The sequence below is a fragment of the Eriocheir sinensis genome, chromosome 2 (genome assembly GCF_024679095.1).
Source record: "Eriocheir sinensis breed Jianghai 21 chromosome 2, ASM2467909v1, whole genome shotgun sequence".
Taxonomy (NCBI): Eukaryota; Metazoa; Arthropoda; class Malacostraca; order Decapoda; family Varunidae; genus Eriocheir; species Eriocheir sinensis.
Window position 1 is genome coordinate 3,987,890 of NC_066510.1, and position 26,405 is coordinate 4,014,294.

The following is a 26,405-nucleotide window of genomic DNA, read 5'->3' on the forward strand; positions in this document are numbered from 1 at the left end:
TTTAAGAAGAGCAAGAATGTTGTGTTAATAGTCCGAGGACAATGGGGAAATAGTGGAGTTTGGTACGACACAAGTATAGGAGTATAGGGGAGTCGAGTATGGGAATAACTAGAGGTCAAGGAAAGATGCTAAAGAATACAGAAAAACACTGGCTACGCTGGACTCTTGCCCATCTCTGAAGCCCCCCAGGGACATTGCGAGCGTGGTATCAGGATTTTGAGTCAAGAATTCTACATTTTACAATGATTCAAGAGGAGGGTATCAGAACACCTCTCCTCCCGAAATTGACCTATCTTTCGGCCACTCCTCTAACTCTTTTTAGGAGCAGTGATTAGCGGATTTTTTTCACATTTGTTACCTTTTTTTATGCCCTTAAACTGACTCCTCTGCTGTAAAAAAAAATATCCATAGCATCAAAAGTAAGAGGCAAACAGATTTTTGAGTTTGACAAATAACTGATGTGCGTTGAAGGATGGAAAAGAAAACCTCTACGTGTAAAGCTTGTAAGGTAAGGCTACTCATGCAACACATGTAAAATGCCCCTAAAGGTACATGCTCCAAACACATGTTTAAGGTTGTAGTCTGGTTAAAAATATCTGAACAGACAAACAGAGCATATTTCAAATGTTCTTGCTGGCTGTGAGAAGCGATCCAAGCTCATTTCTTAAACATGTGGGAAAGTGACATCATGCGTACAACAGATAGGAGATGAACAAACAACCTAAGTAACAAAATGGAAACCGACGCGTTATAGAAGTCAGGGTAAACATACAACCAGATGGAGAGAATGAAATTAGAATCTGCCGGAGCATGATGAAGCCCCCTAACATCAAAGTAGAGGGGGGTGGGGCATTAGCTAAGGCCTTTGTTTTGCAGGTGGCCGATAATGATTTGACAATAATGATTGAGGATGTAACGTGTTCAATGTGAAAGAGAAAGGGTGTGTGCCTCATTTCTTGCTCCCTCCAGCTGAACCACTGACCTAGTCACATAGTGCGTATACAGAAAGATACACAAGTTTGTAAGTTTGTAGATCAAAATGCTACATAGCAATAATGGAATAAGTGCATAGCAATTTTGTATATGTCCACGCATTTTACCCCCAGAGAAAACATCAGAGGAATATGTTTATTCTTTTATTATTATTACTTTATTTTGTTTATTTTTTTCCTTTCTGCTATTTGTAATGCTTTAGAGACAACTCTCCTAAATGGTAATGTGTACTAAATACTGACAAATATCTCCCTAATTGTGCAAGACTCACCTCGGTATCCTTGGTCACACTTGCAGTGACCAGCGGCAGTGCAGAGACCATGCCCATGACAGTCGTAGGAGCAGCGAGGGCCGATGTACAGGTCACGCAGAGCAAACTCACCACTCGGGGTAGCGCCTGGGTTGTTCTGAACCCATCTCAACTGGACCTGTCTAAATTGTTAAGGGACATTGGTGTGTGTTTGTGTGTGTGTGTGTGTGTGTGTGTGTGTTTTACATCTCCGCCTATAGCGCCGGAAGGCTTTCTTCAGGGGCCAGATGTTCGGCCCAAGCCCGTCATGGCGCAGGCAATTTTTACAGTGGCGCCAGTTATGCTTGGCTCATGCTGCCCCCCGGAACTCATTCTTGATTCACTGGACGGTTTCTTCTAGAGTCCGGGTTGATGGGTGGTCTTCTGGACAGCATGTGGGAAGTTGACTGAAAAGTCCCAGGTGGTACCGTTGGGATTCGAACCGACGTTGTCCATGGCGTGGTGAATGTGACCCAGCATGCTAACCACTCAGCCACCGCCTACCCGTGTAATACTAATACTAATAATAATGATAATGGTTATTATAATAATAAATTGTTTGTTCATTTCATAGCAGCCTTTAGGCTGAAAATAAAAGATACAAATCAGAAATGTGGAGGAATACACACAATGAGCAGTAGGAAGGTGTTTGTTGACTTCATTGTTCAAAATTTAATCCTTCTTGTACTGGCTCATCATTCCACCTGTAAAGTGTACTGTAACACCTGTGCACTGCCCTGTTCTTCTCATGTTACAGACATCGTTAGTTGTTGGATCATCACTGTAAGGATCGAACATAATGGCAGCAGCACCATGTCTTTGTGTCACATACCTAACATACATCTGGCTCACACTCTCAAAAGTGGAACCTCTTAGCTATGGTACTCTATGAAGTGAAGCAGCGCCGCTAAGCACATATTGGACCTCTGCACTTGGTTTTTGCAACTTTCCCACAGTTTTTCAGAGGGTTTCAGCAAGGACTGACTTCTTTGGCTCATAATTGGGGAGACAGAATTCAAACAACGCAGAATGGCAATTACAGAGTTCATATTGAAACAGAAATGCCACATCTTCATAGCGTTCACGAACAGTTATCAGTCCGTGAAAATGCAACTGCGGATCAACAGCGACTGTTATACTTGCACCATATGCGGTTGACCTTGGGGATGCTCAACAGCCTATGTCGATAGGAAGAAGGCGTTTGACTCAGGCAATCGAGAGGCACTCTGGCATTTTGTGCGACACCGTGGGATTCCTGCGAGGACTATTGGTTTGCTGACTGGCCTGTATTCTGGGACTGAGTGCCATGAAGCGTTTGTCGGGTGGGAGGGGGGCCTGTGCTGCTTTTTTTTCGTGAATGCTAGAGCGAGGCAGGGCCGTATCTTTGCCCCATCGCTTTTCAACACTTGTAAGGACTGGATACTAAGCAGAGTTGTGGACCAGAGTCATTGTGGAACATCTACTGGCTATACCAAGGTCTGGTTTTGCCAATGATGCAGTAATCCTAGACATATCGAAAGCATTCGATAGTCTGGCACAAGTTTTTGCTTTCTGAACTGCCCTCTTACGGTTTCTATCCTTCTCTCTGTTCCTTTATCTTCAGCTTCCTTTCCGGCCGTTCTATCTCTGCGGTGGTAGACGGTCACTGTTCTTCCTCTAAACCTATCAACAGTGGTGTTCCACAGGGCTCTGTCCTATCACACTCTCTTCCTGTTTTTCATCAATGATCTTCTTTCCATAACAAACTGTCCTATCCATTCATACGCTGACGACTCCAATCTGCATTATTCAACTTCTTTCAACAGAAGACCCTCTCAACAGGAATTACATGACTCAAGACTGGAGGCTGGGGAGCGTTTAACCTCAGACCTTGCTATTATTTCCGATTGGGGTAAAAGGAACCTTGTGTCCTTTAATGCCTCAAAAACTCAATTTCTCCACCTATCAACTCTACATAATCTTCCAAACACCTATCCCCTATTCTTCGATAACACTCAGCTGTCACCTTCATCACTAAATATCCTCGGTCTATCCTTAGCTCAAAATCTCAACTGGAAACTTCACATCTCCTCTCTCACTAAATCAGCTTCCTCGAGGATGGGCGTTCTGTATCGTCTCCGCAAGTTTTTCTCCCCCGCACAGTTGCTATCCATTTACAGGGGCCTTGTCCGCCCTCGTATGGAGTATGCATCTCACGTGTGGGGGGGCTCCACTCACACAGCTCTTCTGGACAGAGTGGAGTCTAAGGCTCTTCGTCTCATCAGCTCTCCTCCTCTCACTGATAGTCTTCTACCTCTTAAATTCCGCCGCCATGTTGCCTCTCTCTCTATCTTCTATCGATATTTTCACGCTGACTGCTCTTCTGAACTTGCTAACTGCATGCCTCCCACCCTCCCGCAGCCCCGCTGCACACGACTTTCTACTCTTGCTTATCCCTATACTATCCAAACCCCTTATGCAAGAGTTAACCAGCATCTTCACTCTTGCATCCTTTACACTGGTAAACTCTGGAACAGCCTTCCTTCGTCTATATTTCCTCCTGCCTATGACTTATCCTCTTTCAAAAAGAGTGTATCAAGACACCTCTCCACCCGAAATTGACCTCTCTTTTGGCCACTCTACTATTATCTGTTGTTGGGAGCGGCAAGTAGCGGGCTTTTTTTATACACTGTTTTTGTTGCCTTGAGCCGGCTCTTTTGTTGTAAAAAAAAAGATACTTGCGGAGTCGCTGTAGGTTTTGGTGATGGCTCTCGAGGCACTGCACGAGGAGGCGAAGCCCATGGAACTTCAGGTCTCCTGGGTCAAGACCAACGTACAGGTGTTTGGAGGTTTGCTAGATGAAACAGATGTTCGTGTGCGTGTGGCGAGGGCATTGAGATCTCGGAAAATTTCACATACCTTGGTAGCATACTTCAGAACAACGGTGGGTCTCGCCAGGAAGACTTACAGCAGACTGACTTGGCGCAAAGTGTCGTGGACTCGCCCTGCACGAGTATATGACGCTGTCGATGCCTGCTTAGAAGGGCAAAGATTCGAATCTTCAAGTCCTTCATGATCCCTGTCATCATAGCTGGGCACAATAACAGAAAACCTTATTCCCGATAACCGATAACTGATAATGAAAAACCTTATCGGTGATACACGATATTCGTTAACTGGAGACACAAATATAGGCGATAACCGATAACCGATACCCGATATAAATCCGCAATTCCGATACTAGCTATCGATAAGTCCGATAGGCGAAAACGGTACTATATTGATATTTCAAATAAAAAACATAGATGATTTAAAATTTTCATTATCTGTATTTTAGAAAACTTACAAAACCTGAAAACCACACGTTGACACGGACATATGGACGGTAATACTAGAAACGCCTGAACCAGTGTTGTGTTATTTGGCGTCCCCACCGTCAAAAGCTGGCGCTTTTGTTTACAAACACTGGTCTCTCGTGAACTGTCCATGCTCAGACCAGCAAGCGTAGACCTGTACAGTCTCACAAAGCTTTTTAACCGTAATTAAGAGTTGCTGGAACGCTGAATCAGACATACAGTACCACTACCACCATCACCACTGTTTCTAGAACGACACTCTGTACGAGGTGTATTTTTATGTACAGAGTGTCGTTCTAGAAACAGAGAGGATGGGGGTACTGAATGTCTGATTCAGCCTTCCAGCAACTCTTAAAGTGTTGAAAAGCTTTGTGAGACTGTAGAGCTCTACGCTTACTGGTCTGAACATGCGCAGTTCACGAGAGACCAGTGTTTATAAACAAAAGCGCCAGCTTTTGACGATGGGACACCAAATAACACAACACCGGGTGCCTTCAATACCATGGCATGCTCACAAACGAATATGGAATATCAAATTTGAGGCAGTGAATAATCATTTATTGGGCAAAGTTAAATGATTTTTCTCTTTGATATATTGATTTTTGAGTAACATAAAAAAATACCCTAGTGTTTTAATGTTGATGATCTAAGTATGAAATCTCTTCACCGAAGATATTTCATACCCCGAAGTTTTTTTCATACAACACTGGGCGCCCGGGCCACGTGTAGGGAGGAGACAACGTTTTTTTTTCTGAGGCGGAAAGAAGTAGCGATTATCGCTAGTTTCGTTGCAAAAGCAACGAAGATACCGATATATATTTAAATAAGTAGCGGATGGCCGATAACCCGATTTTGTTATCAGCGATAAAGTATCGCGATAACTTATCGCGATAACGCCCAGCTATGCCTATCATACTCTGGCTGTGAGACATGAACACTAGAGAGACTTGGAGAGGCGGACTGATGCCTTAAGTAATAAGTGTCTACGCAGAATCATGGGATATCGCTGGAGTGACTTTGTGTCAAACCGGCGAGTACTCCGTGAGACTGATAAGGATAGACCGAGGATGTTTAGTGTAGAAGAATAGGGGATAAATGTTTGGAAAATTGTGTCGAGTGGATAGGTGGAGAAATTGAGTTTTGGAGGCATTGAAGGACACAAGGTTCCTCTTACTCCAGTCAGATATGATAGCAAGGTCTGAAGTTAAGTGTTTTGCAGCCTCCAGTCTGGAGTCATGTAATTCTTCTTGAGAGGGTCTTCTGTTGAAAAAAAGTTGAATAATGCAGAGTAGAGTCATCAGCAAACAAGTGGATAGGACAGTATCTTTTGGAAAGATCACTGATGAATAATTGAAAGATAGTGGTAGATAGGACAGAGCCCTGCGGGACAACACTGTTGATATGTTTAGGGGAAGAATAGTGACCGTCTATCACAACATAAATAGAACGGTCGGAAAGGAAACTGGAGATAAAGGAACAGAGAGAAGGATATAATTCGTAGTAGGGTAGTTTAGAAAACAAAGACTTGTGCTAGCCTTTGTCGAATGCTTTCGAAATGTCTAAGGCAACAATGAAGGTTTCACCGAAACGGCTAAGAGAGGATGACCACGAGTTAGATAAGGGGAGGTTTCCACTTGGGCGTTTCCCATGTATATATATAAATGTCTTGTCTTCTTTTCAATTATCCTCCCTTATTTTTTAACCGATTTGCTTCATTGAAAAAGCATTTTATTCAGGAAGGATGAGGGAAGAAGGTGAAGTCCTTTATTGTTAATAAAAAAGGATTTTTTTTGTTCGATGAAAAAAAATATAAAAAATGACATTTTCTAAAAATCAAAATGAACTTGAAAGAAAATCTAGCAGACTCAGCTGTTCCTTTTGTATTGTTTCATAACCCTGAAATATTGAAACTAGTATAACAGTAAATGCCTAGGAGGAGATATTTTTTAAAGTGCAAAATCATGGTTTTGAGATATCAAGTGATGAAGTATAATTTTTTTTTCTAATTTTACCTATTCCACCTAGGGACTTGAAATCCACAGGATATAAACATCAGGATATGAAGAAAAAGGAGACATGGTTTCCCTTACTTACTTTCATTGATTGTGTAAACAGGCTGCTTTGTTTACCCAAGGTTACGTCTTTTTTACGGGGTCATAAATCCATGTAGCCTACTCGAATTTTACCATATTTCACCGTATTTCAAAGTAAAAACCAGTGTTCTTTTGTATAATATTAATAAAATATAATGAAAAAAGACGTTTCAAGCGGATACATAGAGTATTTTGTTGGATTTAGGAAAAAAAAAATATATGAATCGATTTTTCACGGATTAATACGAAAAATATTAGTGACTAATAAAATTTCCCATTTTCTTAGCCAGTGGTGAGAGAGAACCTAAGAGTTTTATGACAGACTAAGAAAAAAAACATCCTAAAATTAAAAGGGGTGAAAACATGGATTGAAGAATGTAGCGCCGCGCGGAAGCTCATTCCAGCACGTTGCGATGCATGTTGCATACCACTGTATTATTTTTTATAAGATTCATTCATATACAAAAAGAATGAGAAAAATTCACAGAAATTTATAAGCCAAAAATAAAAATAATAAAATTATTTTTTTCAAGAGCCCAAGTGGAAACCTCCCCTTAAGAAAGCAAGATCACCAGGAGAACGCCCCTTACGGAACCCATACTGGTGATCAGATAGAAGGTCAGAAGTGGATAGATGCTAATGGCTATTGGCGTCGTGATGTAAGCGAGGCGACACGCCCTCCTGCGTATGCCCCCATTGATTGATTGATTGATTGTTAATGCTAGTGTAACTTCTTGGTCAGTTTTTTGTTGAATGTGAATTCCTCTACAGATTTACCAATCATCGTGGCCATCATCTTTTTTCCTAGTTGTCTTGATTCCTCAACACTGAAACCCTCCTGGGCTGTCATGCCATTAGCTGTATTAAATAATGAGGCATTCTGAAGATTTCTAATTTAAGTTGATCTACGAGCTCTAACAATTTATTTCCTGCCTCGTGTGTTGTTTTCATCAAGTCTTTATCTTTTTCAGGATGTCTTTCTAAATGCAGTTCATGCATGCAATAATCCCCCATGTCATTCCATTCTGTTGTAATGTTTTCATTGTAGTACAAATGTTTTGGTCTGCTTGGAACCCTGGCATGGTTGTAGATACTTGGTGGATGTATGTGTTCTTAGGTATTCATTTCAACAACAAGCTTCCCTCCTCACCGATATTAAGTATTCACTGATCGTTGGCTGTTAATAATGAGGCTGCTGATTTCGTCGTGAAGGCTGTTGTGACTAATGAAGATAGTTTCAAGTATGAGGCCAACCATGTATTTTTTCTTAGGTGCTGCCTACAGCGCCGGTAGGCTCTCTAGAGGGGCCTCCAGGACGAACCCAGTTCGTTAGTGGCGCAGGCAAATTTTATTTCTAGTGGCTGCCATAATGTATGACTTCTCTGTATGGTGCTTTAGAGTTTGGAACAGCTTACTTGCTTTAGCCTGAATGATTATTCGGTTAAAGGCTGTTAGGCATTCACTTTTAAATTTGATTCAGGGTAGCGATTTTTTTCTTTGTTAGTCTTGTTAAATTGAGATAAAATGACCCATTTTTACTTCCCTTTTTAATCTTTGTCTCCCAGGATGGTAGACTGTTGAGTGCTCCACGCTTGGTCCACGCTTCAACGCAGTCACCACGGTCATGTTTTGGTGTTATTATCTTTAATTTCATTTCCATGTCGATTGCCGTTCTCTCCTTCTCCCCAAGAAGGGACCCACTTGTGCTTAGTAGCTATGGTGTGATGTGGTGTTGGCACAAGAAAGATGACGGCTCAGTGGTCAGCGTGCGGCGCGATGTTCCGGAGTACCCGGGTTCAAGTCCCGCCCGCCACTACCACCTGACAAATTTCAGTCGTCGCCGAGTGGCTTAAAACTACCTACATGCTGTCCTGAAGATCACCTATCAACCCGGACTCTAGCGAAACTGCACTGGAGCGGAGATGCGTTCCGGAGCACAGCATGAAGCAAACAAGGTGACGTCACTATAAACACTTGCCTGCGCCACGAACGGGATGGGGCCGACCAACAGGCCCCATCAACATAGCCTACCGGTGCAACAGGCCAAACGTAAAAAAAAAAAAATAATAATAATAATAATAATAAAAAAAGCTGGAAATGATATGCGGTCGAACCTATGTGGCAGCACGGTACCTGATGTTATATGGCTCATGAACAACAGTTGGTGCTTCAGCATCGTATGTATGAAATTTCGTAATTTGAAGTCATGGGTTGAGGACAGACAATATCTGAGTATCCATTTCCCTATTTAATAAGTGATGGGTGATAGTTTAGTGACTCATTGCAGCCTCACCTTTGGGATAGCCGATGGTCCACAGGAATTAGGAATCGGCTCCAGGGTCCATGGTGGCCTGGCTGATACACACTGGGCTCGGCAGGGCCCTCACAGTGCAAGGCCGAAGCTGGGCACCCTGGGTTCAGCAGTTGCCAGCTCAGTCCTCCGTCATGAGAGTATTGTAGCAGCACCGGCTGGCTGCCACCTGATGCCTCCTTGCAGCCTACACTGATCTGGAGTAGCAAAGTGAGAGCAGAGAGTAACGATAAATGACAAGAGTAAAGATATAAACTTACAGACCGAGAAGCAGTCGCCACCACCACCACCTAATTGCATTAACTTCCTCCCAAAATATTATGAGGTGTCCCTCTTTTTTATGATTAGGTGCCTGAGACTTTAGTATAAACAAAACCTAAAAAGAGGATCCAAACTTACATTACAATATAAGGCTGAAACTGAATATAGAGGGACCTTCTGAGGCGAGGAGTCCTGGCGGTGGCGAGCTCATTAGAGGGGGCACTACTGGCCCGGCATGAGCAATGTTGCGCGTCTTTAGAGGGTTAGCTATTGTAGGTATAAGCGACGTCAATGCTACTTATGTTACTGGCAGAGTTGGTTTTGAGTTATGTATTAGCCCCCATAGTTCTGGTACCAGGAACACTAACAACCCTTTCCTTTTGAAGTTTACAAGATCCAGGAGGTTGAGAATTGCAGGATCTTAGTACCAGAGACCAGAGCTGTAAGGAGATTTACCACATCCTTGTCAGTACTACTGGTTGGAGGATCTCCCAGAACTGTGGGGTTTTCCGAAGTGATGAGTATTTTCTATATGATCTGGATCTGGATTTATGATGCGCAGGACATATGTACAGGTGCATAACATGCATATGCTTGCTGTTGCAACATTCAAACACTCAAGTTTCATGTCAAGTCAAGAAGAATCCGGATAGATAACCATACTGTGCTTTACCTCGAGATACAGACGAAAACTGGCATGCGCTCATGAGTATGCAGTAAGTCTCAAATGAGTTCAATGTCTTCAGCACCCTTGATTGCCTTTTAGAGCAATGAGATAACCTCAAATGTGAAATTCTTCTAGCTGCGAAGAAGCTGAAGAATACCTGATATATGGGGAGGCGGTGGCTGAGTGGATAGCGTGACAGCGCCGCGTCCAGGACGACGCGGGTTCGCCCCCCGCCCGGTGCCCAACCTGGGATTTTTCAGCCACCGCTGATTGGCCTAAGACTATTCACATGCTGTCCTGAAGACTACCAATCAACCCGGACTCTAGATTCTCTCTCTAAAGAGAGGGTCAATGATGAGCTCCGGGGGGCAGCATGAGCCAAAGCAAGATGGCGCCACTATAAACACTTACTTGCGCCATAACGGGCTGAGGCCGACAATCAGGCCCCACCGAGAAAGTCTACCGTCGCCATAGGCGGAAACGTAAAAAAAATAATAAATAAATAAATAAAACTATTCTCCCCTATAGGGAGACGCTGGAGAATATAAATGTTAGTCGCGCTGTCATGCCTGCTGGGAATGGGAGTTAACCATTATAATAGCGTAGAACAAGAGCTCTCCGGAGGAGAGAGAGACAAGAAGTTTGTCAGACGTCTCGCTGATGATGTCGAGGGGCATTTTAATTTAATGCAAGTGCCCTCCGACTTGCTTACTGAGCCCAGAAGAAGCTCTGCTCCGAGCCTCAGATAGTTGTCTCGTGTCGGACATGGGCACAAGGCTCGTTGGGTTGAGTACTTTTAGCAATTGTACACGGTGGACCCTCTGAGCGGGAAGCCTCCAGCTACTTGGTTACAACTGGTGGACCCTGAACTACCCATTAACGAAAGCCCATTCTCCTGACGAGGTCAAAGCGGCTGTGGCAATGTTGTGGAATGGAAAGGAAGCTGGTATTTGTAACATCAGTGCGGAGCTTCTCAAACCTGAAGGTGAAGCCATGATCTGTATGTTATATGCGATCTTGATCTCCGTATGGAACTTTGGTATAATCTATCCAGACTGGACAAAGTGTCGTCCCTAACTGGAAAGGGACCGTCAGGACTGTAACAAATACCGCGATATTCCGCTGCTCAGTGTGCCAGGCAAAGTGCCAGCCCATGCACTGCTCATGCGGATCCGCAACCAGTTGTTGAAGCTGTGGATACCTGATCAGTCCGTGTTAACCCCTGAAAGGTCAATAGCTAACTACATCCTAGCGCTTCGCGTACTGGTGGAGCGCCGAAGTGAGTTTATGCCGAGGATACTTGTAGCCTATGTCACTCTCAGGAAGGCGTTTCATTTAGGGCGTCGCGAGGCACTCGGAGCTATCGGGCAATGCCACGGGATTCTCGAAAGGGCAGTTGGTCTATCGACTGTCTCAACTCTGGGACCTTGGGGGGTGTGGGGTGCGGGTGGGGGGTAGGAGTGTCCAGCTTCTTTTCCATGGACACCATAGTGAGGCGGGGCTGTGTAATTGCTCCATCACTTTTCAACACTTTTATTGACTGGGTATTAGACAAATTTGTGGATCAGAGTCATTGTGAATCATCTGTTAGCTAACAAAACAAGTAACAGACCTGTTTTTTGTCGATGATGCAGTAATCCTTGTGGAGTCGCTGAAGGTTCTAGTGATGGCTTTCGAGGCACTGAACGAAGAAGTGAAGCCCTTGGGACTTGAGGTCTCCTGGTGTAAGACTCAGGTACAGGTGTTTGGAGGCTAATTAGATGAAACAGTACAGTCCGTTCATGAGTACGGCGATGACATTGAGATCTTGGATAATTAAACATATCATGGAAGTGTTGTGCAAAACAACGGCGTCTCGTCAATGAGTCTTATGGCGAACTGGCTTGACCCACGATGTTATGGACTCGCTCAGCTCGAGTATATCAAGGGATATCGCTGGAACGACTTGGTGTCAAACTAGCTCCGTGACTGTTTCAAGGCCACTTTCTTGCATAGTCCGCAAACGCCAGCTCTGGCTGTAAGGGCATATGCCACGCTGCCAAAAAGTCGACCCTGCTCACCGAGTTGTTTCTGGAAGAGAATCCCGAGTGGAGAGGGCCAAAGGAACGCCCACAGAGTTCGTGGCTTGAGCTAGTCGATAAATTCCGCTTTAAGGTACTCAGAATGGGAAAGGTTCTTGCATAGAGACTTCCCCGGAGGAACCCCCAGTTTTGGCATCGTAGGTAGGGTAAGGCGACGCAGCCCTCCGGCTTATGCCCCTTTTGTTCGATCGATTTGTCTTTTTTTATGATCCGGTAATAACTTGTATAAACAAAAAAAATATCCGAACTTGCAATATAAAATAAGCAAAGATGTAGCTTCCAATGAATGCGTTAAATTGAGTATATAAACTAGGAAAACAACGAAACATGATATACACAAGATTTACCTGGAAGGTGATGACGTCACCAGGAGACAGAGTGAGTGGATGAGTCAGGGCCTCCCGCACAGGCTCGGTTCCGTCCATTATCTGCACTTCCGCCTCACTGCCGCAATACTCGTTGTGGTGGCTGTCGGTCACACTGAGCCAGGGCGAGGCCGTGGATGTGGTGGGCTGTGGTACAACAGTGGCAGTGGTTAAGAGCGTCTGGCTAAAAATATCGAAATATTTCGAGAAATAACGGATACTGTGAAAAAAATCATGCGTATTGGTTAGTCCTTTAGATATATTTTTTCAAAGTTTTAGCTTGTTATTCAGGCTATTTACGCGTGTTCATATATTCTTACGCCTTTCCCCTTCCCTCACTCATTGTTTTGATAGCCATACCTATGTGCATGAAGTACTATGGTATTTTTCAAAGAAAAAACTACAAGAATATATTGGTGGCATATGCCATGTTGACGAATCTATACGATAGAGAAAGAACACCACTAGAAAGCCAGTCTACATAGTAAGAGGGGGGCGGTACTGCTCTGTCGCAATCTATCGCAACTGGCCTTGACGCTGCTTATTGCTTGTATATAATTTTTATAACAATTACTTGGGCTTCAACGAAGAACGCAGCCCTGAAGAGGCTCAGGGTAAAGTGCTAAGGCAACCAGGGCAAAGAAGCAATACAGCGATTAGAGAAATTATTTACATAGATTTACATGGAAAATCAGACCACACAGACCCCATGGTCCAGAGTAGGTGACCTGTCCTTTAAACCCAAGTGATTCTACATTAATCAGATAGCTCCAAAACATTGCATTTCTACTCTAGTTAATATTAAGTAAAGGGAAGTGTCGGTCGAGCTTGTTTTTAAAGGGATCAGTCGTGTTACACTGGACCACTGAAGGTGGGAGCTTATTCCATTATCGCACTGCAACGTTGGTGCATAAAAAATTGGTGCAGTCTGAATTCTGTGCCAATATTCCTTGTTCGCACAGTGTCATCGATCATAAACAGTTTTCATTTGTCCACATTCGTAAAGCCATTAAGTATCTTAAAACATTCGATCATTTTTCCTCTGAGGCGACGTTTCTCAAGAGAGAACATGTTAAGGGTGGAGAGCCTCTTGTCGTAGGATTTGTTGCGCAAGGAAGGGATCATTTTTGTGGCCCGACGTTGAACACCTACTAATTTAGCAACGTCCTTTGCATGGTGAGGAGACCAAAACTGTACCGTATATTCCAAGTGGGGTCAGACTCAACTGTTGTAAAGCGGAAGTATTACTTTCTTTTATTTTTGAATAAAAAGTTTCGATGTATCGATGCAATTCTGTGAGATTTTGAGGTTTGACCCGGAAATTTTGATAGATGTGGCACTTGCGCATTTCTAGTTCGTGAATACGTGAAAATCATCTATTGTGATAGATAATCAATTTTTCAGTAAAATATTTGAATGTTTATGTATACAAAAAAAAAAAAAAATCATATCTCACAAACGAGATATGTAATACTTTGCCTTTAGGGATGCCTAAACTTGCTTTTATATTGTACAAATATAAACACGTGAAATACCTTTATAATCTGACATAAGACATGTGTGAGCACTAGAAAAAAACTCGATCAGCTCTCATTACATGTTTCAGCATTAGACAGAACTTTATCAGCTTGCTGTCAAACCATAGTTTTTTGAAGATTTGAACATTTATACCTGTCACTTTCCGTTTGATATCCATGAAACAAAACCTAGAAGAAAGATGAATTATTTGTCTTAAAAACACATAGCCTATATTGCCATACATTTGAAAACTGATTTTCAATATAGGCTACTTCGTTTAATAAAAAAAATAAAAAAAGCATTACATTAAATTTAAAATCAAAACAAACTATTACAATTATCGAAGAAATGGTCTGTATTTTAAAAGGTAACCTAGATCTTTATTAACCTATTTTAATTTGAGAGCAGAAGCACCAAAAATAATGGATATGAAAGAAACAATTATTAGAGGGGGGATTCAGGGCAAAATGTGTGTGTGTGTGTGTGTGGGGGGGGGGGGAATAGAAGGGTACTTGTGGCACCTGCGCATTTCTAGTTTGTGAATACGTGAAAATCATCTGTTGTGATAAATATTCAAGTTCATGTTTCAGTAATATATTTGAATGTTTATGTATACAAAAAAAAAAAAAAAAAAAAATCCTTACAAATCTCAAACATGCCGATTTGCATCGATAATATAATCTACCATACAAGAACACGAAAAGACAAGCTTGTATAAAACAGTAGCTCTAATCAGAGAAGACGGCGCCACTATAAACATTTGCCTGCGCCATGACGGGCTGGGGCCGAGCACCATTCAGCCCCCTCAAAAAAAAAAAAAAAAAAAAAAAAAAAAAACGTGCGATCTATGGCTTTTCAATTGCCTATATTTCATCTTATTTGGATACATTTAAAGACATCTGGCTCTGCAAGTGCTAATAAATAATAACGGTATTTTAATAATTTACTGTATGTAAATAACGATTTATATTCAAAATAACAAATAATGAAATGAAAATGAAATATTAAATATGTTGAATGTGGTGTTAGGCTACTTCGAATATTACCCATGTTTTTCACATGCAACAAATTATCAAAATTCCATATGTATAGGCACTTGCAGAGCTAGAAGTCATATTATGTACCAGCGAGATGAATTAATGGTATTTGAAAGGCTATAGATCGAGTATGATCTGACTCTACTGTTTGGTAGAAGCTTGTCTTTATTGTGTTTGTATGGTAAAATCGGTAAGTTTGCGGTTTATATAAGAGGGCTTGGGGGTCCTTTGTATGCGGACATTCAAATATGTCACTGGATAAAATAAAAAAAAGTTGATCTTCACGCAATCACGAACTAACAATGCGCAGGTGCTACGTATACGTTTCCGAGTGGACGGATCGAATGAAACAGACTATACCGCTACATCATGGCACAGATTCACCCATCTATAACATTAATACGTTAAGGGCTGAAGGTTTGTAAGTGAAATTTGAGGCACTTAAACCCATCGTAGCAACACCAAATTTTGCCTATGGACGCGGATTTGGCCGAAGTTTATTCAATTTTTTTTTATTTTATTATTATTTGTTTTGAAGGCACTTAAACCCATCGTAGCAACACCAAATTTTTACTTATTGCCGCGGATTTGGCCGAAGTTTATTATTATTATTTTTTTAAGGCACTTAAACCCATCGTAGCAACATCAAATTTCGACCTACTGCCGCGGATTTGGCCCAAGTTTATTCAGTTTATGTTTGTTAAGCGATATAGCCCCTACTTAACGTGGAAACGGTAATTTATTCTCCAATTTCAGGCGAGAGGGACGTTTTTGCCGAGGGGGGAGTATTGTAGCGGGCTTTGCTACAAATCCAATCACGACGCGCGGAGCAGAGTTTTTTTTTTTTTTTTTTTTTTTTTTTTACAACAAAGGAGGCAGCTCAAGGGCAACAAAAAAAGAAAACAATAATAAAAAAAAAGCCCGCTACTCGCTGCTCCTAAAGTAAAACAAAAGAGGTGGCCGAAAGGAAGATCAAATACAGGAGGAGAGGTGTCCTGATACCCTCCTCTTGAAAGAGTTCAAGTCGTAGGCAGGAGGAAATACAGATGAAGGAAGATTGTTCCAGAGTTTACCAGCGTGAGGGATGAAAGAGTGAAGATGCTGGTTAACTCTTGCATAAGGGGTTTTGACAGTATAGGGATGAGCATGAGTAGAAAGTCGAGTGCAGCGGGGCCGCGGGAGGGGGGGAGGCATGCAGTTAGCAAGTTCAGAAGAGCAGTCAGCGTGGAAATATCGATAGAAGATAGAAAGAGAGGCAACATTGCGGCGGAATTTAAGAGGTAGAAGACTATCAGTATGAGGAGGAGAGCTGATGAGACGAAGAGCCTTAGCCTCCACTCTGTCCAGAAGAGCTGTGTGAGTGGAGCCCCCCCACACATGAGATGCATACTCCATACGAGGGCGGACAAGGCCCCTGTACATGGACACCAACCGTGCAGGGGAGAAGAACTGGCGGAGACGGTACAGAACGCCCAGCCTCGAGGAAGCTGATTTAGTAAGAGATGAGATATGAAGTTTCCAGTTGAGATTTTGAGTTAAGGATAGACCGAGGATGTTTAGTGTTGAGGAAGGTGATAGCTGGGTGTTGTCAAAGAATAGGGGATAGTTGTTTGGAAGATTGTGTCGAGTGGATAGGTGGAGAAACTGTGTTTTTGAGGCGTTGAAGGACACCAGGTTCTTCTTGCCCCAATCGGAAATAATAGTAAGGTCTGAGGCTAAGCGTTCTGCAGCCTCCAGCCTGGAGTCGTTAAGTTCCTGAAGGGTGGGTCTTCTATTAAAAGAAGTTGAGTAATGCAGAGTGGAATCATCGGCATAGGAATGGATAGGACAGTTCGTTTTGGAAAGAAGATCATCAATGAACAACAGAAAAAGAGTGGGAGATAGGACAGAACCCTGTGGGACACCACTGTTAATAGATTTAGGGGAAGAACAGTGACCGTCTACCACGGCAGAAATAGAACGGTCAGAAAGGAAACTGGAGATAAAGGTACAGAGAGAAGGATAGAAACCGTAGGAGGGTAGTTTAGAAAGCAAAGATTTGTGCCAGACCCTATCAAAAGCTTTTGATATGTCCAGCGCAATAGCAAAAGTTTCACCGAAACGGCTAAGAGAGGATGACCAAGAGTCAGTTAAGAAGGCTAGGAGATCACCAGTAGAACGCCCCTTGCGGAACCCATACTGGCGATCAGATAGAAGGTCAGAAGTGGAAAGGTGCTTTTGAATCTTCCGGTTAAGGATTGATTCAAAAGCTTTAGATAGACAAGAAAGTAAAGCTATAGGACGGTAGTTTGAGGGATTGGAGCGGTCACCATTCTTAGGCACAGGCTGTATGAAGGCATACTTCCAGCAAGAAGGAAAGGTAGATGTTGACAGGCAGAGGCGAAAGAGTTTGACCAGGCAGGGTGACAGCACGGAGGTACAGTTTTTAAGGACAATAGGAGGCACTCCATCAGGTCCATAAGCCTTCTGAGGATTGAGGCCAGAGAGGGCATAGAAAACATAATTTTGAAGAATCTTTATAACAGGCATAAAGGAGTCAGAGGGGGGATGAGTAGGAGGAATATGCCCAGAATCATCCAGAGTGGAGTTTTTAGAAAAAGTTTGAGAGAAGAGTTCAGCCTTAGAGATAGATGAGACGGCAGTGTTGCCGTCAGGACTGCGGAGTGGAGGGAAAGATGAAGAAGTGAAGTTGGAGGAGATGTTTTTGGCTAGATGCCAGAAGTCACGGGAAGAGTTAGAGAAAGCAAGGTTTTGACATTTTCTATTAATGAAAGTATTTTTGGTTAGTCGGAGAATAGATTTGGCACGATTTCGGGCAGAAATGTAAAGTTCATAATTAGCATTAGTTTGCAGGCTCTGGTACCTTTTGTGAGCTACCTCTCTATCATTGACAGCACTAGAACAAGCGTGATTAAACCAAGGCTTTTTAGCGTGAGGAGTAGAGAAAGAACGAGGAATGTATGCCTCCATTCCAGAGACAATCACCTCTGTGATGCGCTGAGCACACACAGAGGGGTCTCTATCCTGGAAGCAATAATCATTCCACGGGAAATCGGAAAAGAACATCCTCAGGTCGTCCCACCGAGCTGAAGCAAAATGCCAGAAGCATCGCCTCTTCGGTGGGTCCAGAGGGTGTACAGGAGCGATAGGACAGGATGCAGAAATAAGATTGTGATCGGAGGAGCCCAACGGAGAGAACAGTTTGACAGAATAAGCAGAAGGGTTTGAGGTAAGGAAGAGGTCTAGAATGTTGTGCCGATCTCCAAGACGGTCGGGAATACGTGTAGGGTGCTGGACCAACTGCTCTAGGTCGTTGAGGATAGCAAAGTTGTAGGCTTGTTCACCAGGCTGGTCAGTGAAAGAGGATGAAAGCCAAAGCTGGTGGTGAACATTGAAATCTCCTAGGATGGAGATTTCAGCGAAGGGAGAGTGGGTCAAGATGTGCTCCACTTTAGAATTCAAATAGTCAAAGAATTTTACATAGTTGGTAGAGTTAGGTGAGAGATAAACAGCACAGATGTATTTAGTAATAGAATGACAATGAAGTCTTAGCCAGATGGTGGAAAATTCAGAAGAGTCAAGGTCGTGGGCACGAGAGCAAGTGATGTCGTTGCGCACGTAGGCGCAACATCCAGCTTTGGATTGAAATTTAGGATAGAGATAGTAGGAGGGAACAGAGTAGAGATTGCTGTCAGTAGCCTCAGAAACCTGTGTTTCGGTAAGGAAGAGAAGGTGAGGTTTAGAGGAGGAGAGATGATGTTCCACAGAATGAAAATTAGAGCGAAGACCGCGAATGTTGCAGAAATTGAGAAGAAAGAGGTTCGAGGAGTTATCAAGACACCTCTCGGGTCGGCAGCCAGAAGGGGAGTCCTCCCTGGGGGAATTTGTGGTCCCCCCCCCAGGCGGGGGGGGACCACCCGTCTTTACTGGATAGACAGTGTCGTCATGGAGAATGCCATTGTTCTGTTCCCTAGCCATTCGATGGAAGTACATTAGGCATACATTTTCAGGAAAGGTGAGTTATTTTCCAATAGTTTCAAAACTTAAAAACCTCTCAATACCGTTATTAAAAAATATGAATTTATAATATTGTTCATAAAGAGAGATATACAAGCATTTTCACTGGGTCGTGGAATGGTGACCCCGTGCAATTCCGTGCAATTTGCAAGGCTGCCCGCAAGTAATTATTAATGGCGATACTGCATATTCCTTGTCGGACGGTGACCTTAAGGTAAAAGTGAAGTTGGGGCCATACGTTACGACTGCACCAGGTGCTCATCTCAGTCTTATAGGCTCTTAAATTTGTGCTGGATGAAAACCCCATTTCCCAAGGACACAGTGTGGTTGTGACCTCCGGGTTACCACAGTTTACCTTCTCCAGATTTCCCCATGTACTCATTCACTGAGCAGCCCAAATGAGAGGAAGAATACCTGGGAGGGCCACCCAAGTATTCTTCCGCCCTGGCTCACGAATTTATAGCTGGGCGAAGTAACCGGTTGTTAATTTGCGTTAAAGTAGGATACCTTTAGTTTATGACTGGATGATAAAATGAATAAATTCGGGATGAAGCTAATCGCATTTAGGTTTAAGTTAGACTTAATATAGGTTTGAATTACATAAAATCTTGTACAGTGATGAATCATGGCTCAAATTGGATACATTTTATTTAAAGGTGGTAAATTATTGTACAATTTGATAAAATGCATTGTTTTTTTCATGCATAATTGGTAAAATGTATTGGGCTAAAATTTAATTTATTCATGTATAATTTGGTAAAATGCAGGTTCACATTCAATAACTTCAGGTTCAATCAAACTGTTTGAGGCTCAAGGAGGAGACAGGCGAATTTTGCTTTACATAAAGGGTAGGGAATTTATGGAATCAAATGTGTAGTCGTAGATGCGTATTTAATCAAAATGCAACTGAAAACGTTAAATCGGGGATAAACAAATTTATGGATGAGACGACAGATGGTGAATAATTGGTTGTTAGGAAATGCCTTGTGTAGAATGACCGTCTTTTTTTGTAATCTCCTTACATTCTCTTATATCTTTATGTTATTGAAGATGATGCGAGAGGTCAACTCGTTGTGGCAAGTACCCGCCTTGATTGTGACATACCTGAAAATAATAACCTGCAAATCTGAGCCTCACAGATGAAGGCTTCGACAAAACGAAAAATCAATATGTTATCATTGGATTTATTTATTTATTTATTTATTTTTTAACTGGGAAATCTGGTCAGGGGTATATCAAACGTCACGGTTACTGAATGGGCCTGGATTAATAGTATCTTACAAAGAAGTCCATTAAAAAGGATAAAAAAATACACATTAGATCCTTGGTAACATTTTTGCAAGGCTTTTGTAAATGAAAAAAAAAAAAAAACATGAAATGAAAAGTACAGAAAACATAAAATATCACCATAATTAGTAATAGCAATACAACCACCATCATCTATTACATCAACAACAACCACAACAATAAATAAAACAGGAGAAACAATAACTTAACCAAAACCATTACCACCACCACCACCAACAGGCAACAGTAATGACTGATGACAACAAAGGAGGCAGAGGAAGAGGCAGTGTGTGGTGCCCCGAATTTAGCCTATTGTAGCTTAGAGGAAAATATGTATATGTATTAACATCAGCCAGACAAGCCAAATATGTATCCATCATGTATCCCCCCCGCTTCAAACAGTTGATACAGTGGCATGAGAATATTTGTCCGTTTAACACCTAGTTCGACTTAATCTTCCTAAGTAAATCAAATTTATCTTTTTTGACCTAAAATTTAGTCACCAAATGTAATAGCCTCACGTCCTCCCATAAAATGTTCATGTTACCAAGAATCCTTCAGTGTCCCACGCAGTGTGACTGAGTGTTAGTGTACTTTCCAAGTCTAGTTTATTACTTTCCTCTCTCCTTATCGAGCTGTTGATCGATTAACAGATCTTTCTGGGTTGTGGCAGCCTATTATAACACTAAGTTACACAGATTTTGATTATATTCAGCTTAATTTCAATCATTCCTTCTCATTCAGTTTAAATCCGTCTAAAAGACACCGCGAGGCATGAGGTCACTCACCGCAAAATCAGCTTGAAGAGAGCTGAGATTACTGTGTGGTGCAACCCTTAGATTGTCCACAGCCCACTGGTTCTGGCCGTTATGTGTTGGCTGCCAGAGACGGAACCTCACAACGCCAGACTCTCCATGCTCCATTTCATCCAGCCTGACACTCACCAGCCTGAAAAGACAACCGGCAACTGTTGTCAGTTCACTCAATTTAGAAAAGGACTGTCGGCCATACCAATAGTAGGTTATCAAAAGTGAAACCTTGTGATGAAGGTGAAGAGAAAAAGATAAATTCACATATAGGAATTCTAGAAACTTTAAAGACAAAACTATTTGTTTAGTAGGTTTACAACAATATGTCTTACACTAGAAAAAAAATTACGGCAAGTCGACAACGATTAATTTCAAGAGAATAAAAGATGTATTAGAACTGCTGCGTGTCGCTGCGAAAACACGGGTAGTTCTTAGAAATGGTGAAAAGAATTTTAGCGGGATCACAACTGTTTCAATGCGAGAAAGAGCTGTTATTGAGCAATTGGATATTGACCATAGGTTGTCCAAAAATGCTGGTAAAAAATATGGCAAATAATATTGAACAAACCAGAAGGTCAATTCAGTCACGGAATTAGGGACTTTACTAGCTGGGTTTAGGTAAACGTAAGGCCTGTCTCTCTATAAGAATCAAATACCAGGCAATAGACATCTTTACTTATATAGAAAGCAAAGTACTAAAATTTTCATTTTATTCATTCATACACTGAGGCCTGTTTACACCGGGAGCGATGCTATGGTACTAGTGCTAAGCAGCGAAGTGGCTGTCAATCGCTTCTGTCGTTTTCAGTGAGACTGTTCATACCGTATGCGAAGCTATGCGAACGACGCCTACATCATCGCATGCATCGCTTTCCTGATCGCTGCCTCCGCGATCTTTCATGGACATAGCTCATCTCAAGCATGCGCAGTACAGCTTACTACTTTGCAAGTGAGAAAGTGAGAAGTTAAAAAGAAGTCTGGCACGCGCTAACCAAGCATGTGAGGTACCTATTAAAGGAGATATTTTCAGCAATAAGCAGTTAATAGAGGAAGTACGGGAACATCCGTGTTTATATGATATGTGTATAGAAGGCTGGAGGGTTGTGAACAGGAAGGACAGTTGTTGGGTGAAACATTTGCGACGTAGCTTATCTGACATCGCTTCCAGTGTGAACACTCGCATAGCAAGCATTGTGGGCGTGTCTCGGCGACATAGCGTGCGTGGCGTAGCATCGCTCTCCATGTGAATTGGACTTTACTACGGACCATACTAGCTACACACATGGCTTCCTTATGTCCCGGGGGGTTCAGCCATGCTATGGTGACTGTTTGGTCCCTCTGACTGTTTGGCACTTGTTGGTCGAGTGCCCTAGTCTGCGGGACCTTCGAGAGCGGTGGGAGTTTGTCTCTCTCCCTGGTGCTGGGGGAGAAAGCAGTCTCTCCGGAATATGAGGTCATCGGTTACTTTCAGGAGGCTGGTGTCCTCCATCTCCTGTAGACCTGTTGTTGATGGTTGTTACTGTTTTTTTTTTTTAACGAATTTTATTATGCACTTCTACCTGTTTTAAAACATGTACGACATTTATACAAATCTTGAGTGTTCGGTGCTATATGAGCACAGTAGTTGACGCGCCGTGATTATATTCCCTATAAAGCAATCAGTCGGGAGAGCAGGCAGTGGCCGAGTGAAAGTGGTGAACCCAAGGACCGGGCTTAACCTCACCACAAGAAGCTGACAAAGTTAAATCATCGCCCAGTGGCGGAAGATTACCCGCATGCTCTCCAGATTTTAAATCAACTCTTAACTTCAGCGACTCACGCCAAGAGGAGCACCGGGAGCAGTATGAAACAACAAGAGCCATATACCACGGTAGCCACCTAATATAATATTCATCCACGCCACTAACGGACTGCCGTCCACCAGGCCCCTCAACAGTCCGGCAGCTAAGATAAATATAGCATAACAATTGTGCATTTTGTGAGGAAAGCACCAAATTTGGCACACTAGTAGACTATCCTTTTATGAACAGATTTGGATATTGGGCCATCTCAAATTCTGGTGCTGATTCATATCTACTTTACTGGTGAGAAATGCCGGTTGACAGTGAAAGTTCATTTACTAATCAAGGTCTGATAATTATAATGGTCAAAGGAAGTGATATTTTGATTTGATTGAGAAAAAAGTTAATGGGGACTAATTATTTTTATTAAGACAGAGTCTGAATGAAATCAATGATAAACTTACATAGCCTTATTGGTTTGGATTGGCATCCGGTAGTAGAAATGGCAATGGTATTGATGACTATGGGCTAGGAGAAGCCAGTTTAATTCATAACGAATTTACCCTACTCTCTTTTTTCCAGATCCTGATAGGGGTGGTTGCTGGTGAACAGAAGATATAGCCTAGTATAACATTGGACAATTTGACCATTTCCAGGAGCTTTCAGTTGGTTGGCCTTGAGCATCCTGTCTCATCAACATCATCATCAACACACTAAACTCAAACTAATTGGAAGCTATGCAACATTTGACAAGAGGACAAATCAGTCGGTGACATGTCCTTCAAATTCCAAGCGAAAATATTCTGGGAATGGGTACAGTTCACTCGCAGCCAAGGTGATCAGATGCAGGGAGCTTGGACAACTTCCAGGAACACTTCAGTTGGAAAGACTTGATGAAGGGTATGGCATTGAAGCGGCCATGGTTGCAAACAATGCTTTGCACCATCAAACATGCAAGTTCATCTTTAACAATACAAAATTACAAAAAAGCAGAAGAGCGAACCCTCATGACAGAAGGAGAGATTCATGATGTACCAGATGCATGCAAACGCACAAGATTTCATTCAAGATCATCCAGTAGTACAGTTATGGTCCAAGAAGCCCAGTATTTCTTCTGCAAACAATTTGCTGGAACCGATGGTCTTCACTCAGTTGCAACATTTCAAATGGACAGTAAAGTTCGACCGACTCAGTGCCTGGGGTATGATCGCCCAGGATGCCAAGTACCATAAAAAGTGCTTATCAGTGCTGCACAACCGTGTTAGAAAGGCCCAATCTGAGGGACCCAAGTACAAAGACAAGGAGCGAGAAGCACCAGGTATTGTCTTCGCTGAATTGGTCCTCTCCATAGAAGAAACTCGGCTAGATGAGGAGACAGCACCGGTGTTAAAGTCAGCTAATCTCGAAGAGCTCTATCAGTCCAGAACGGAACGGCTAGGGGTTAAGCTGGACTCATGGGTACATTCCACACGACTGAAGCAGACTCCTTACCCAGTTCCCTGACATGCGTACACACACTAAGGAGAGAGATGTCCTACTGGTATTTGAAGAAGACGTTGGGGGTGTTCTCATGAAAGCCTGTGAGGTGGACAGTTATAATGATGTGGTCCATCTTGTACGCGCTGCACAAACCGAACGCCGCCACATGTATGAAGAAGCTAAACCCTTCAACGGATTCCCTGAAGGATGTCAAGAAGAATCTGTGCCATCACTGCTACTTGCCCGGGTAAGCATGGTGCTAGAGGGTTCGAACATTAAGGATCAGATGGTAAACAAAAGCCATGCAGCACTTGCCATTGCCCAGTTGCTGAAATTTAATTCCATGAACCACAAGCGAACACATTGCACCACAGGACCATAACTGCCAGGCACAGTGCTGAAGCCTGCGGTAGCCAAAAACTTTGATGACTACGCCCGGAATGTCTTTATACCGTACCTGTCAACAAAAGCTTCAGACTGTCATGCCTGGACCTGGTCTGGGACCGCTACATTGCTGATTCACTGAAAGGCAGTATAAGATCAAAGCGTGGAAAAGGAGTGCGTAGACGTGTGGTCGGAGCAGCAGTTATACCTGGAAACTGCCAGAACTTCCTCCGAGTGGACACCAACAAGGCCGAGCTGTTCAGGTAGTTCAAGTAGTTTGACCAGGATGACAAGCAGCTTGTTATCATTGATGGAGAAGCAGTCCTGAGGAAGCCACCACTACAAGACCTGGCCTTGCTCGCCCCATGCAACCACGAAGAAGCTGACAGTCGAATGTTGCTACATGCATCCCACGCAGCCAGTCATGGTCACCACAAGATACTGATCAAGACAGTTGACACCGATGTCGTGGTGTTGGCTGTGTCAGTGGCTCAGGGACTGTAACCTGAAGATGAACTGTGGCTGGCATTTGGCACCGGGAAGAGCTTTCGATTTCTGGCAGTCCATGAAATAGCAGCTGGCATAGGACCAGAAAAGGCACAGGCACAGGCGGTGGCCGAAGTGATAGCGTACTGGACCCACATTCGCCGCGTGATGGACGACGCGGGTTCGAATCCTCACGCTACCACTCGGATTTTTCAGTCACCGCCGAGTGGCTTAAAACTACCCACATGCTGTCCTGAAGACCACCCATCAACCCAATGCAAGATGGCGCCACTATAAACACTCGCCTGCGCCAGAACCGACCATCAGGCCCTACCGGGAAGATGCCTACCGGCGCAATAGGCAACAACGTAAAAAAAAAAAAAAAAAAAAAAAATGTTGCGTGCTCTGACTGGCAATCTGGACCATTCTGCTAGAACTTACAGACGCACTACTGAAGCTATCCTCTGCACCAAGTGGCATACCAGATGATGTCATGCACACCATCGAGAGGTTCGTCATATTGCTGTATGACAGAACCAGCATGTGTAAGGACAGTGACAAGGCCCGAAAGAAAGTTTTTCGTGAAGAAGAACATGTTCAGCTGATCCCGCCAACCAAGGCAGCTCTGGAGGAGCATGTGAAGAGGACAACCTACTAAGGAGGTCATGTGTGGAGTCAAACATTGCTACCAACGCCAGAGCTGCCTCCTCCATCCAGCTGGGGCTGGCTCAAGAATGATGAGGGGGTTTACGAGCCACACTGGACGAATCTGCCCAAAGCAGCCGACACCTGCTATGAGCTAGTATCGTACAACTGCAAGAAGAGCGCTCTGAAGCTTTGCAAGTTCAAAAAGGACGCACTGGAATGCACAGCTTTGTGTGTGTGTGTGTGTGAGGGAGAGTGCTCACAAACTTGAGAGAACATTTTGCAAAATGACGGCTGTCATTAAACTTGTGGTGGCTACAGTTTATGTTTTCCTTAATTCAGCTTTTAATAAATGTTCAAACCAATGTTAGTGTTAATATTATCCTTTGACTGGTATACTTATGTAAAGGTTTTTGAAATTCCACACGCCTGCGCCAGAACGGGCTGGGCTGACCATCAGGCCCCACCGGGAAGAAGCCTACCTGCGCAATAGGCCGCGACGTTAAAAAAAAAAAAAAAAAAAAAACGCTAGCGGCCATTTCAGAAAATGGCTACCACAGCTATCAG

The 26,405-nt window shown here is 43.1% G+C and overlaps 1 protein-coding gene across 2 annotated transcripts in view; it reads right to left on the reverse strand.

Moving 5' to 3' along the window:
* LOC126998692 (reelin-like) overlaps positions 1–26,405 on the reverse strand; it is a 438,128-nt gene that overhangs the window by 273,902 nt on the left and 137,821 nt on the right. For both annotated transcript variants that reach the window (XM_050860695.1, XM_050860691.1), the window contains exons 26-29: positions 21,043–21,202; positions 12,378–12,542; positions 9,004–9,218; positions 1,265–1,425 (exon numbers count right to left, since the gene is read on the reverse strand). In XM_050860695.1, coding sequence (XP_050716652.1) covers positions 1,265–1,425; positions 9,004–9,218; positions 12,378–12,542; positions 21,043–21,202 — 701 coding nt within the window. The remainder of the gene's footprint in view (positions 1–1,264; positions 1,426–9,003; positions 9,219–12,377; positions 12,543–21,042; positions 21,203–26,405) is intronic.